This window comes from Oncorhynchus tshawytscha, linkage group LG05 (genome assembly GCF_018296145.1).
Source record: "Oncorhynchus tshawytscha isolate Ot180627B linkage group LG05, Otsh_v2.0, whole genome shotgun sequence".
Taxonomy (NCBI): Eukaryota; Metazoa; Chordata; class Actinopteri; order Salmoniformes; family Salmonidae; genus Oncorhynchus; species Oncorhynchus tshawytscha.
In genome coordinates, this window is record NC_056433.1 from 26,092,262 (window position 1) to 26,104,360 (window position 12,099).

At 45.4% G+C, this 12,099-nt stretch overlaps 1 protein-coding gene across 2 annotated transcripts; it reads left to right on the plus strand.

The window, feature by feature from the left end:
• Window positions 1-1,665: 1,665 nt before the first annotated feature.
• gpatch2 (G patch domain containing 2) lies at window positions 1,666-8,934 on the plus strand. Of its 2 annotated transcripts, none has more exons than XM_024420485.2 (10): window positions 1,666-1,867; window positions 2,398-2,641; window positions 2,837-3,369; window positions 3,588-3,652; window positions 4,770-4,946; window positions 5,191-5,311; window positions 5,452-5,491; window positions 5,614-5,678; window positions 5,810-5,898; window positions 6,546-8,934. In XM_024420485.2, exons 1-10 carry the CDS (start codon window positions 1,818-1,820, stop codon window positions 6,713-6,715), a joined length of 1,554 nt encoding a protein of 517 aa, XP_024276253.1. In that variant the 5' UTR covers window positions 1,666-1,817; the 3' UTR covers window positions 6,716-8,934. The 2 variants fall into 2 exon arrangements, with proteins under 2 accessions (XP_024276253.1, XP_024276254.1); XM_024420486.2 differs by having other exon boundaries at window positions 1,667-1,867; window positions 2,837-3,366.
• The last annotated feature ends 3,165 nt before the right edge of the window (window positions 8,935-12,099 follow it).

Sequence of the window (12,099 nt, forward strand, 5' to 3'; positions counted from 1 at the left end):
CCTATGCTTCAAATTAGTAAATTGGCCCAAGATGACTGTAGGCCGTCTCCTAAATTGACTGTACTGTAGTGTGCTAGTAGCTCTGTAAAGGTAGAATGGAGCAGTTCCTTATTATACCCACTGTGTGTGTGTGTGTGTGTGTGTGCACTAAGAGCGCCTGTGAGTTATGTAGCTGTTGTGGGCTAAACCAATGTCACAGTTTACTCCCTCCATCTGCAAAGGCAGCAGGGATATGTGGGATTGTGTGTGAGGAATCCTGTATAGATGTAAGTTAAAGAATAAGAACAGACAAAAAAAAACTATTTTAAAACTATTTTGTGAAAGTGCATGTGTAACATAATTATATAGTTTAGTTGGGTGAGAGTTCAGGCTAGTTTGCCAAATGTGCACTTTTTCATTTTGAGATACACCTCATAAGCCATGCGTGGAACTGAAAATAAAGCAGTATGTTTAATTAAGCAGTAAAAACAATGACTTGTAGCTGAAATGTAGGTTTAACAGGCTGTTTTAGAGTATTGCTTATCAGTTTGATATCTGTCAAGTACTTAAGCCTACAACAGATCATATCTATGCTAAATGCAAAGCTTTTAAAAAAATTTTTTACAGTCATCAATGGTGCCATGGTGTTCACTGACCCTAAAGCTATTGAGAATGTATGGATTTGTCACCTACCCAGAACAGACATCTGACTGGCTATTGGTCTGACTATGTCACCACTGCTGCTAAGGGTGATGTCAGCTTTGGGCTACTTCTCAATATTAATTTTGTTTTTGCTACAATGCATGTAACTCAAGTATAAGTGTATAAAAAATACTGCAAAGTGCTAACCAAACTGTACGTGAATATCTGGTGGTATACATCAAAAACATGTTTGTTTTTTATGACTTTGAGGTTATGTTCACACTGTTCTTCCAAATTATTTATTTAATATTTGTGTTGTACTGAATATATTTACAGATGTTATGCCATGGATTTTACATACCAGTTTGTGCATCATCATGAACATTGATTTGTACCATTATATAATTTGTAATAAACTGATTTCAGTCATAAATGCTTTATTTTATTCTAGATGTTACACTTAACAACAAAAAATCTGCATCATGGTGTTAGTCTCTAGACAGCTGGGCTGCCTCCCACAATGTACCAAATACTGTTTGAGCTTATAGTGCTGAAACAGTGCTGTTGCTGCCCTAGGTCTGGGATTTCCGAGACTGTCACGTTGTGGGTAGGCCTACACTTTGTTGCTGCCCTAGGTCTGGGATTTCCTAGACTGTCACGTTGTGGGTAGGCCTACACTTTGTTGCTGCCCTAGGTCTGGGATTTCCGATACTGTCACGTTGTGGGTAAGCCTACGCTTTGGGAAGGAGTGAAGAGTTTGGAACAAAAGAGCAAAGCCTAGGTCAAATCTTAGATTGTTCCTATTCTTATCACTGTGGCTTGTCGTAAACCAGACCCACACCAAGTCTCTACATTTCTGCTATGTGACAATATTTGAAGACTGCTGTCCAACAATGATCCCCAACCAAACATATTTTGCAATTTTGTCAAGAACTTCAAGAATGAATAGCCTAATGTTGCCTCTGATGTACAAAGCATGTACTTCCACAAAGTTGCTGAAGAGACACTTTAGTCCAGTAGGTGGCCATAATGCACCATTAATGTTGGTAGCCAACCACAACAACACCGCAGAAGAAAAAGTGTTTCTTCTGGGCTTTCGCAGATTTGTTAGGCTAGCTTTGTAAAAATGGTTACTCCCTTATTTAGGCGTGTTCCCGTCATTTTTGGTTAAAAGTAACAGGCTTTGGGGGGCTTTAATGTCAGGTGCAGCTAATTTAAAGACCTTTAGTAAAGCGGGAACCAGCTGGTAAGTAAATCTCTGAGAAAATTGCTAGCTAGCCAGCCGATTAGCCTAGCTAGTTACCTGACTGGACAGCTGCTTATATTTTGAAGACATTACAACGTTAATCGGCTACCTAATTATCAGATGTTTACATTTTGACAGCAAAATGGGCCACTAACGTTAGCTAATAAATAGTGTGTCCGCTAACTAGCTTGTTTTTCTTTTTTGGATTAGCCAACTATGCTAGCTAGCTTTTAAATGTAGGTCAGGTCTCCATGGATTGGATTAACACATTGGCAGTGCCTGGGTCGTTTAGCCCAAGCTCTGCGTGGAAGTTCATCCAACATTTGGCTGCAGTTAATACTTACCTAAGCAATAGCTAGCTGGCGTTAAGATGGTATGTACACAGATACTACTATTAGATTGATGCCAGGTCTTATACTCATGCCAAGGGACAGTTTTCCAAACACACACGATTTGGGCTATACACACACATTCATATATTCTTCACTGTTTGAACCACACACTCACACCCCCTTTCTCTCCTTCCCCAGGCACTTTAGCCGGACGATGGACGAGCTGGTCCATGACCTGGTGTCAGCGCTGGAGGAGAGCTCGGAGCAGGCGGCGCGGGGGGGTTTTGGGGATGGGGGGGACCACGCGCTGGCTGTGGGCTGCCTGCTGAAGAGACAGGCCCGGAAACGCCGTGGGAGGAAGAGACGCTCTGACAATCCCCACCCGCCCTGGGAGACTGGCCACCTCAGTGAGGGCTCCGAGTCCAGCCTGGACGAACATAAGGTGGGGAGATGGTCTCGGACGGTCCAGGTCCTCAATGAACCTCGCATATCTTGTAATTGTAAAGGAACAGTACCTTGGTAACTGTACAGTAAGAAGATTCCTTAAGAGCACAGATACTGTCAGTTTAACTGTCTAAACATGTGTTGTAACTGTTTGTCTTAATCTATTTCTCTTCCCTCGCTCCCTTCCTGTCAGGACTACCGTGCCACCACAGGCAGCGTTGCCAGCAGTAACAGCCACCCCCGTGACAACAGCGACTCTGACGAGCAGCTAGGGCCCAAGCGCCGTACCCCTCTGAACCCTGACACAGGACGTGGCAAGCGCCCCCTCTGGCAGGAGGACCTTGGAGGAGTGGGGAGCGTGGAGGGGTCCCGCAGTTTGAGACGCCGCCGCAAGGTCAAACGCATGGCTGTCGATCCCCCTCTGGAGGCAGTGACCTCCAATAGCACCACCCCCATGCTAGGTCCCCCGCCTGTCCCCAAGCCCCACGGAGGGTGCAGGATCCCTGGGGTGAGTGCAGCTGAGGGCAGGGCAGGGATGGAGCTCACTGTTGGCGGGAAGTGCAGGGTGAAGAAGAGGAAACTGGCAGCCCACAGGCTCGGGTTGGAGGCGACTGATGAGGGCGTATTGGTGGAGCGTGGGGACGCCATTATGAGGCAGGCGGGGCCCAAGGACAAGATGGAGTTTGAGGAGCAGAAGGGCTCGGACGAGGACATGAGTGACAGGTGGTTAGTGTTTCCCTGCTCCTTTGTGTATGCCTATACGTTCACAGGTACGCTCACCTGGTTGAAAGCAGGGTTTAGAAGGCTTGTTTAAGGTCTCCTACCTCAGAGGTTTCGCTTATGATGGACACTGAAAATTGACTTCAGACTTTTCCCTTCTTCTTTTCCCATCTCTCCTTACACTCCTGTCTTTTATCGCTTTCTTTCTATCTCTCTTTTATTAGTGAGACCAGCAGTGTGAGCAACAGTAGCGATGGTGGATTGTACACCAATGACGAAGGGAGGCAAGGTAACCATCTATTTGACCAAATCTTGTCATTTACAGGGACTGGTGGAAGAAGGGGTGCGGCTGCACCCACTGGTCTACCACACCTTTCAACTTGAGTTTCATCATTACCTTAAATGTGGACAGTGACTGTAGGCCTATAACCTCTCACATGTAGACTTATGTCAACTGAATTTGTGCAGAATTTAGTATTTCTTTCAGTGCAGTGATACACGTAATGTTAATTTTGTCTCTGGAACAGAAACTTTGAAATATATCTTTCAGCATCTCTTGAGCGAATGCAAGTGGCCTGATACGTTATATGCAATTGACACTTTTCATAAAAGCAGACCGTATTAAAATCACAACATTATGCATCCAAGACGAGCGGAAATCTAATTTGAAACATGTTGGATCGTTGTACAGCCTTCAGCAAGGGAAGAATCATTACCTTGTGTTAGAGCTTTTCTCCCATTCCCTGGATGTCTCACGCTGTGAGAGAAGCAGTAATGGATCAGACAACTTTACCGACGTCAACTATATTATTGATGCATTCATTCTATCAATTTGTAACATTTATTGTTGTGAGTACTGATTTTTATAGGTCAGCGAGTTATGACCGAAGACAAGATGCATGTATCTAATTATAAACAAGCTGACTAACAAATATCCTTTCAAATATCTGAAATGTATAAGCAGAAACACATTTTAAATTAGGCTTTTAAAAAAACATTTCCCGTACCCACTAGGGGAAAGGGGGATACCTAGTCAGTTGTGCAACTGAATGCCTTCCAACTGAAATGTCTTCCCGCATTTAACCCAACCCCTCTGAATCAGAGGTGTGGGGGGATGTCTTAATTGACATCCACGTCTTCGGTGCCCGGGGAACATTGGTTTAACTGCCTTGCTCTGGGGCACAACGACAGAGTTTTACCTTGTCAACTCTGCGATTCGGTTACTGTCCCAACACTCTAACCACTGGGTTAACTTCCACTATGTATGTAATTTATAGCAGTGTTATCAACAAGAATAAAACATGTCTTATAAAAGGTTAGTCCAAAATCTAAATAAGTAAATGTTTTGTATGGAACCTTTTTTCTCAGCCCTGATCTTTAACCTCTGCCCCCTCCCGATCTCCCAGGTGATGATGAGCAGAGTGACTGGTTCTATGAGGGGGAGCCAGGGGGGGCGTGTGGGGTGGCGGGGGTGATTCCCTGGTGGGAGAGGGAGGCAGGGGAGGAACTGGACCTGGCTGACCCGGTCTTCAACAGCATCCTCACCGGATCCTTCCCCATCATGAGCCCCGGAGCACAGAGAGGTAGCTGGACCCAGACCTGTCTGTTTATATATCTGCCTGTTTGTTTGAATCTCGGCCCAGTCCTGCTTCTCTCTCTTTCTTTACATGATTGTAGAATTTGTTTTATACAACGAGTTGTGATCTCTCATATGGCCAGTAGGGGGCATTTCCTGCACAGGGTTTGTCATTTAGCTTCTACAGCTGCCATAGTGTTTCTCCTATTCCAGTCTATGACGTGTGCGCTCTGCTGCCTCTCCTGTGTTAGGGTTCCAGGCCAGGCTGAGCCGGCTTCATGGGGGGCCCCAGGGCCAGGCTTCTCAAGGCAGCCCAGGACAAACCTTCAACGAGCGACTGGGACGACACCACCAGGACCCCCACTCACACGAGTCAGTCTCCCTTACCTCCCTCGCAGTTACCCGACTTGTAGAATATCTGTCTATACATTTAATTTTTCCCTCATTCTGTATTTTTCTCTATTTGAATTGACTGTGTGCAAATAAACTTAACAAATCTGTGTCCTCCACAGCCTATGGTTTAGTCCGGGATCTAGAAGAGAACATGGACAGGTAAGACATGTTTATCACTTAGCTGCACTTTCAGAACAGTACCGGGTATTATACATTTGTGGTTGATAATGCCCAGATGCATTTTACATTTGCTAATGGCTTTTCATTTGTTCTCTCTCTAGATGCACTGGGACTCACGGTCAGACAGAGGCCATCGGAGGAGCTGCTCAGTAAAGACTGCCAGCAGGTACAGGAGGAATGGTCCAATCAGCGAAGGATGTAGCAGACATATGATACAGTTGTTCCATCCACAACAGCACATTGTTTCTAGAATGTTGCCAACAGATAGATGCTTATTTCCTGGTTGTGGTTCTGCAGGCAGACGAGTGGTCACCTGGGGTCTCTGTGTACGGGGGATGTCAAGAGGAGACGCAAAGCAGCACCCCTTGGCTTACCTCCGCCCACAGGTAAACTCTTTGACACACCACTGTACTGTCACACTCCTGACTCACCCATCCATCCCCTGTTAAATCCATCTTTGGCTCTCAACCCTCCTCTAATATGGATTGGACAGCAGTCAGTTGGCAGGCTCTGCAGTCACAGAGAGATACCAGATTAACCCTAAGCCAATGACGGCTGTGTATCCCAAACCACACCTGCTCCCCTCCCACCCTTCACCTCTACCTCTTAAGTTGTGTGTTTGATGAGAATGAGGAATTAAAGGGTTAATGGGTCATAACCAGGTACCCATATTGGTTCCAGGAAGAGGATATGAAGGTATTTACCAATGGCTACAATAGGAAGTGATGCAACTGGAGTCTGCTCTACTGCCCTCATCTCTCCTTGCTACATAAGAGCAAAGGGAAAGGAAGAGAGACGAGATGTCTATTGTGACCCAGTCATTGTAGAGCAGACAAGGTGCTAAATCATTAGGTTGGAGTGGTAGAGGTCAGGGGTTAAATACTGTAGCTCCGTCGGCCCATTGAGCCAAATCAATAAGCCATCATCAAGATCATCTGCTCGTATCTCTTTCCGTCTCCCCTTCCTTCCTTCTCTTGTCTGTCTTTTTCTCTGTTGTAACTGTGTTCCTGTTCTTTTATCTCTCCTTCTCTAGGGTTGGTAGGTGAGAGTGCGGGGCCCATCCCAGAGACCAACATGGGCAACCGGATGCTGCAGAGTATGGGCTGGAGCCCCGGCATGGGCCTGGGTCCGGAGGGCAGGGGCATCACCGAGCCCGTTCGGGCCACACACAGACCCAAGGGAGCGGGTCTGGGTTTTAAATGAGCCTCAGGCTTTAGGCCCCAACTGAACAGGCCAGTAGGCCTCGATGGAGATGGACCCTACCGACAGCAGGGAGGACTGTGGTCAACTCTCTCTGGGAAAGAAACTCTGATGGAGCAGCAGAGCTGGAGGAAGGAACGGATGCAAGTCGGCAAGAACAGTTTTAACTAATAGGAAGACCGAAAGGATAATCTGAGGTGGGAACCCCAACGCTCCATGCACTTCCACTCTTAACCAGGGCCGAAACTCATAAGGGAAGTTTTGACCCTGGTTAGGGGAAGTGCATGGAGCGTTTGGGTTCCCACCTCAGATTTGTAGTTGGGATGTCCAATGTTTCTACCAGGGAAAAGGGAAGGAATGGAAGAAAAGACCCAGGCGTTGTTGAGTTTGATTGTACGAGACTAGCCAGGTTGTGTAGTTGGACTGTGTGTACTGCACAGCACACTAAATGGCTCAGTTTCACAAGAATATGATTTCTCTTCAATCAACGGTTCTGATATTGCACAGTATGACAAAAAATATATTTTAGGTGAATATCACTGTATGCATCAAAATAATGTGTGTGGTAGAAGTTTATATTTGATTTTAAATATGTTTTGCGACACTACATTGGTGTTATTCCAGGGTAGTTATAATGGAATAACATTACTCCTGTGGCTTAGTACAAAAAGGTGATGGCTGAAGTGTTAGCAAAGTACTGCATTAGGTTAAGGTAATTACAATTATATTACTTGCAGTTTCTCTGGTATAACGCTAATGTAATGTAACTGGCAAATGTTTTCTTAAATGGGTCTATATGGTTCAATTTGGGATATCGGGCAGTGATATTTGATTGTAGATGACGGTTATTGGTAAAAAAAATAAAAATAATAAGATGCCAATTTTTCTCCTCTCTGCTCCTGACTGCATGTGCTCCCATAGAAACAGAATGAATTGGACGGGCATCCCCATTCAAGTCAATAGTGGCATAATGGGTTGACTGGCTAGCATTGCAAGTGTACCCATAGGAGCAAAGTAGGGAGTGTACCCATCAATTTGTGGTGCGATTTGTTTTGATTCAACTCAACCGATTACAAAGAAATACATTCCATTAGCCACATCAGTTAACATAAATGCAATGAATGTTCTACATCAGCATTGAAATGATTGAATACAGTACTAGTCAAATTGCCAGGGTTAGAGGTTCCCAAACTGCTCTGCCCCCCCCAAACCCCCGGGTGCACATTTTGGTTTTGCCCATTTAGGTTTTGCCTTAGCACTACACAGCTGTTTCAAACAACTCATTATGCTTTTTTTAAAATTTTATTTTACGGTTATGACATTTATTTTGTTTTCATGATGGTGTTCATCCATAACCGGTGGTTATATGGTAATTGTGTCGGCGTAAAGATGGTATTCCTGAGGGAAGTGGGAATAATTCAGGAAATGAATCTTGAAATAAAATCATTGTATGTATGGTATTGAAGTAGAATGTTCAACCCTGAACACTCCAGAATAGTGTTTATTTGATTAAAAAGGCAGTGCAGTTAACTTGATTTCCTGTTTTTTGTTTTATGACATTCAATTAACACTTGGAAATTGTGAAAATGATCATATTGCCCTTTTTGTGTAAGAGCTGTTTGAAAAATAATTCCAGGAATTTCAGCCTGTTCAAGTGGTGTGGAGTTATTGGACAAGATCATGACATTACAATCTGATCTGATTATTCTGACCAATGACCAGTCATCTTTTATTTGCGTGCCTATCCTACTTTGAAGGGATTAGCGGGGTAGGCTCTGGCCAAGACGATCCTATCCGCCAATCAGGGCTGTTGGGCGATCAGACTGAGCATTTCAATGGCAAAAGGAGGCGTAGTTATTTTGCATTAAATAAATACAGTGTTTTATTAGACATACAGTGATAATTTAAACGTAACAAAAAGACTGCACGGGGGGCTTTAAAAAGAAGCCAAACAAAATTCTGTTTCCCAATCATGCTGTACTTGCTATGTATGTGTAGCAACCATCTCATGGCAATGTCTTTACAATAACAATTCCCACAGTGTACAGTAGACCGTAACATGTTTTATAAAGTGAAAAAATGATATTGGTTACACTTTACAGTCTTCTATTTACCTGGTAAATAACAACTGAAATAGGTTTGTAAAAAAAAGTGTTACCGTTGCCAATGTAATGTTCATTAAACTTGAGGGCCTGAGTGAAACAATCTCCCTGGTATGAGCAGATTCAGTTTGTCTTACCATGTCTCTCTTTCTTGCTCTCTCAAGCAAAAAGCAACAGAAAAATACTCCCTAAGAAAACATCAAAATAAAAAATATTTAAAAAACACGCTTCATAAATAGTACTCTCTCACAAACTCGATTGATATACACAACATGACCAAAAGTATGTGGACACCTGCTCGTCGAACATCTCATTCCAAAGTCATGGGCATTAATATGGAGTTGGTCCCTCCCTTTGCTGCTATAACAGCCTCCACTCCTCTGGGAAGGCTTTCCGCTAGATGTTGGAACATTGCTGCCGGACTTGCTTATATTCAGCCACAAGAGCATTAGTTCGGTCGAGCACTGATGTTGGGTGATTAGGCCTGGCTCGCAGTCGGCGTTCCAGTTCATCCCAAAGGTGTTCGATGGGATATGTGCAGACCAGTCAAGTTCTTCCACACCAATCTCGACAAACCATTTGTGTATGGACCTCGCTTTTTGCACGGGGACATTGTCATGCTGAAAGGAAAGGGCCTTCCCCAAACTGTTGCCACGAAGTTGGAACCACAGAATTGTCTAGAATGTCATTGTCTGCTGTAGGGTTAAGATTTCCCTTCACTGGAAGTAAGGGGCCTATCCCGAACCGTGAAAAACAGCCCCAGACCATTCTTCTCCACCAAACTTGACAGTTGGCACTATGCATTCGGGCAGGTAGCGTTCTCCTCGCATCCACCCTACCCAGATTTGTCTGTCGGACTGCCAGATGGTGAAGCGTGATTCATCACTCCAGAGAACGCGTTTCCACTTCTCCAGAGTCCAATGGCGGTGAGCTTTACGCCACTCCAGCAGATGCTTGGCATAGCGCATGGTCATCTTAGGCTTGTTCAGCCATAGAAACCCATTTCATGAAGCTCCCGGTGAACAGTTATTGTGCTGACGTTGCTTTCAGAGGCAGTTAGGAACTCGGTAATGAGTGTTGCAAACAAGGACAGACGATTTTTACGATCTTCAAAACTCGGCGGTCCCGTTCTGTAAGTTTGTGTGGCCTACCACTTCGCGGTTGAGCCGTTGTTGCTCCTAGGCGTTTCCACTTCACAATAACAGCACTTACAGTTGACCAGGGCAGCTCTAGTAAGGCAGAAATTTGAGGAACTGACTTGTTGGAAAGGTGGCATCCTATGATGGTGCCACTTTGAAAGATACTGAGCTTGTCAGTAAGGCCATTCTACTGCCAATGTTTGTCTATGGACATTGCATGGCTGTGTGCTCGATTTTATACACCTGTCAGCAACTGTGTGGCTGTAATAGCCGAATCCACTCACTTGAAGGGTTGTCCACATACTTTTGTATATGTAGTGTACTTGCATCAAACTCACATGCTGACAGAGAACCTCACTAAAACATGATGCTCTTGCCTCTCTCTTTCCCTTCCTCTCCCTCCCCTTCGCAAGGCTGCTACAGCGATCCCTGTATCTATGGCAAATGCAGAAGAGCTGTGTCCTCTACTTCCTCTCTATCCTCTTCCCCTATCACACACACACACACTCAGGACTGAGTGGGGTACGTGAACTCAGCGCTGGTCCAGAGGAGAGGAGAGAAAAGTCTGTGCTGCTGCATCGCTGAGCCACAGAGAGGAGAGGAAGGAAGAGAGCTGGGTAGAGCTGAAGGCACAGAGAGGAGAGGAAGGAAGAGAGCTGGGTAGAGCTGAAGGCACAGAGAGGAGAGGAAGGAAGAGAGCTGGGTAGAGCTGAAGGCGTTTGTCCTTGAGACTGACTGACTGCAGCTGGCTGCAGGGCTCTGGAGGAAACAGGGAGAGTGAGTACTGAGTCGGACGGGGCAGGGGCTGGATGGGATGTTAAAATATGTTGTTGTGGGGTATTTAGACTGGGGGCATTTAGAGGGTATTTGAAAGTGTGTATCTAGAGTGGGGTATTTTGACCAGGGCAGTTGACTAGAGGGCATTTGGGCTGGGATAGAAATGTTTGTGTGAGTGTGTGTGTGTGTGTGTGTGTGTGTGTGTGTGTGTGTGTGTGTGTGTGTGTGTGTGTGTGTGTGTGTGTGTGTGTGTGTGTGTGTGTGTGTGTTTGTCCAGGTGGGAGAGGTCTGTCCTGTACTCAGGTATATCCACCTAACTTAGGTTTCTATCGGCTTCCTGCTCTCCCAAAACAGTGTGTGCCACTACCCACAGTTAGTTTTGAGAATAGCTATCTTATTGCATTCCTCAATCTTCCGCCTGCATTCTAAGGTCAAGTTGGTCAGTGATGAGTTGTTCTCTGTCATTTTTCCAATACATGTTCATCCTTCATTCCATGTCGCATGGGTTAAGTAAACATTTCTTTACAGAGCTTTACTCTCCCCGTCCCTCCATCCCTCTACTGCCTCCCTTTCTTTAGTGTTGACAGATCGATAGTTATACATCTATAATTGGAAGACATCAGTTATGGCGGTCCTCCAAAGCCAGTCATTATCGTGTGTAATCTTGGAGTGGTGTTCCTGGCGTAGCTGAGACCCACTGGTCTGGCTGATTGGCTGCTGCTCAACCGATCCACCTTTATAGGAGAGAGAGGGAGGGGGTGGGGCGAGGTAGAGGGCATAGAGAGAGAGACAGGTATGTGCGAAGGAGGAGAAGTAGGAGGGACAGGAGAGGGGAGAGAAAGGAGAAAGATGGAGAGGAATTGGGGGAGAGAAGGAGAGGCAGAGAGAGGACAGGGGATAGAGAGAACAAGAATGAGAATGAGGGAGATAAAATGGAAGAAGGAGAATGGGTATAAGAACTGGAGAGAGTGAGAGAGAGGAAGAACAGAAGAGAGGTGGGATGAAGTGGGAGGAAATTTGCACCTAAAAACCCTGTGTATTAAGTCGACTGCCAGACAGAGTAAGATTATACCACCTGTGGAGAGAGAGGTTAACTGTGAGGTGGTAGGCCAGGTAATCCGATCTTTAGAGTGTGTCTGCCTGTTTGTCTGCCTGCGTGCGTGTGCGTGTGTGTGTGTGTGAGGTTCCTGCTGTCGTCAGCAGGTGTCTGAGTTTGAGACATCATGCTGAGAGGGTCAGGTGCTGACTAACAGTATTCCACCTGTGTAAGCACCACCCTGGTGGCTTCACACCTGAGATGTGCCCCGTGATAGGCCTGGGAAGCAGGTGTGTGTATACAGAAAACACCAGATATAAGGATGACAAAGAA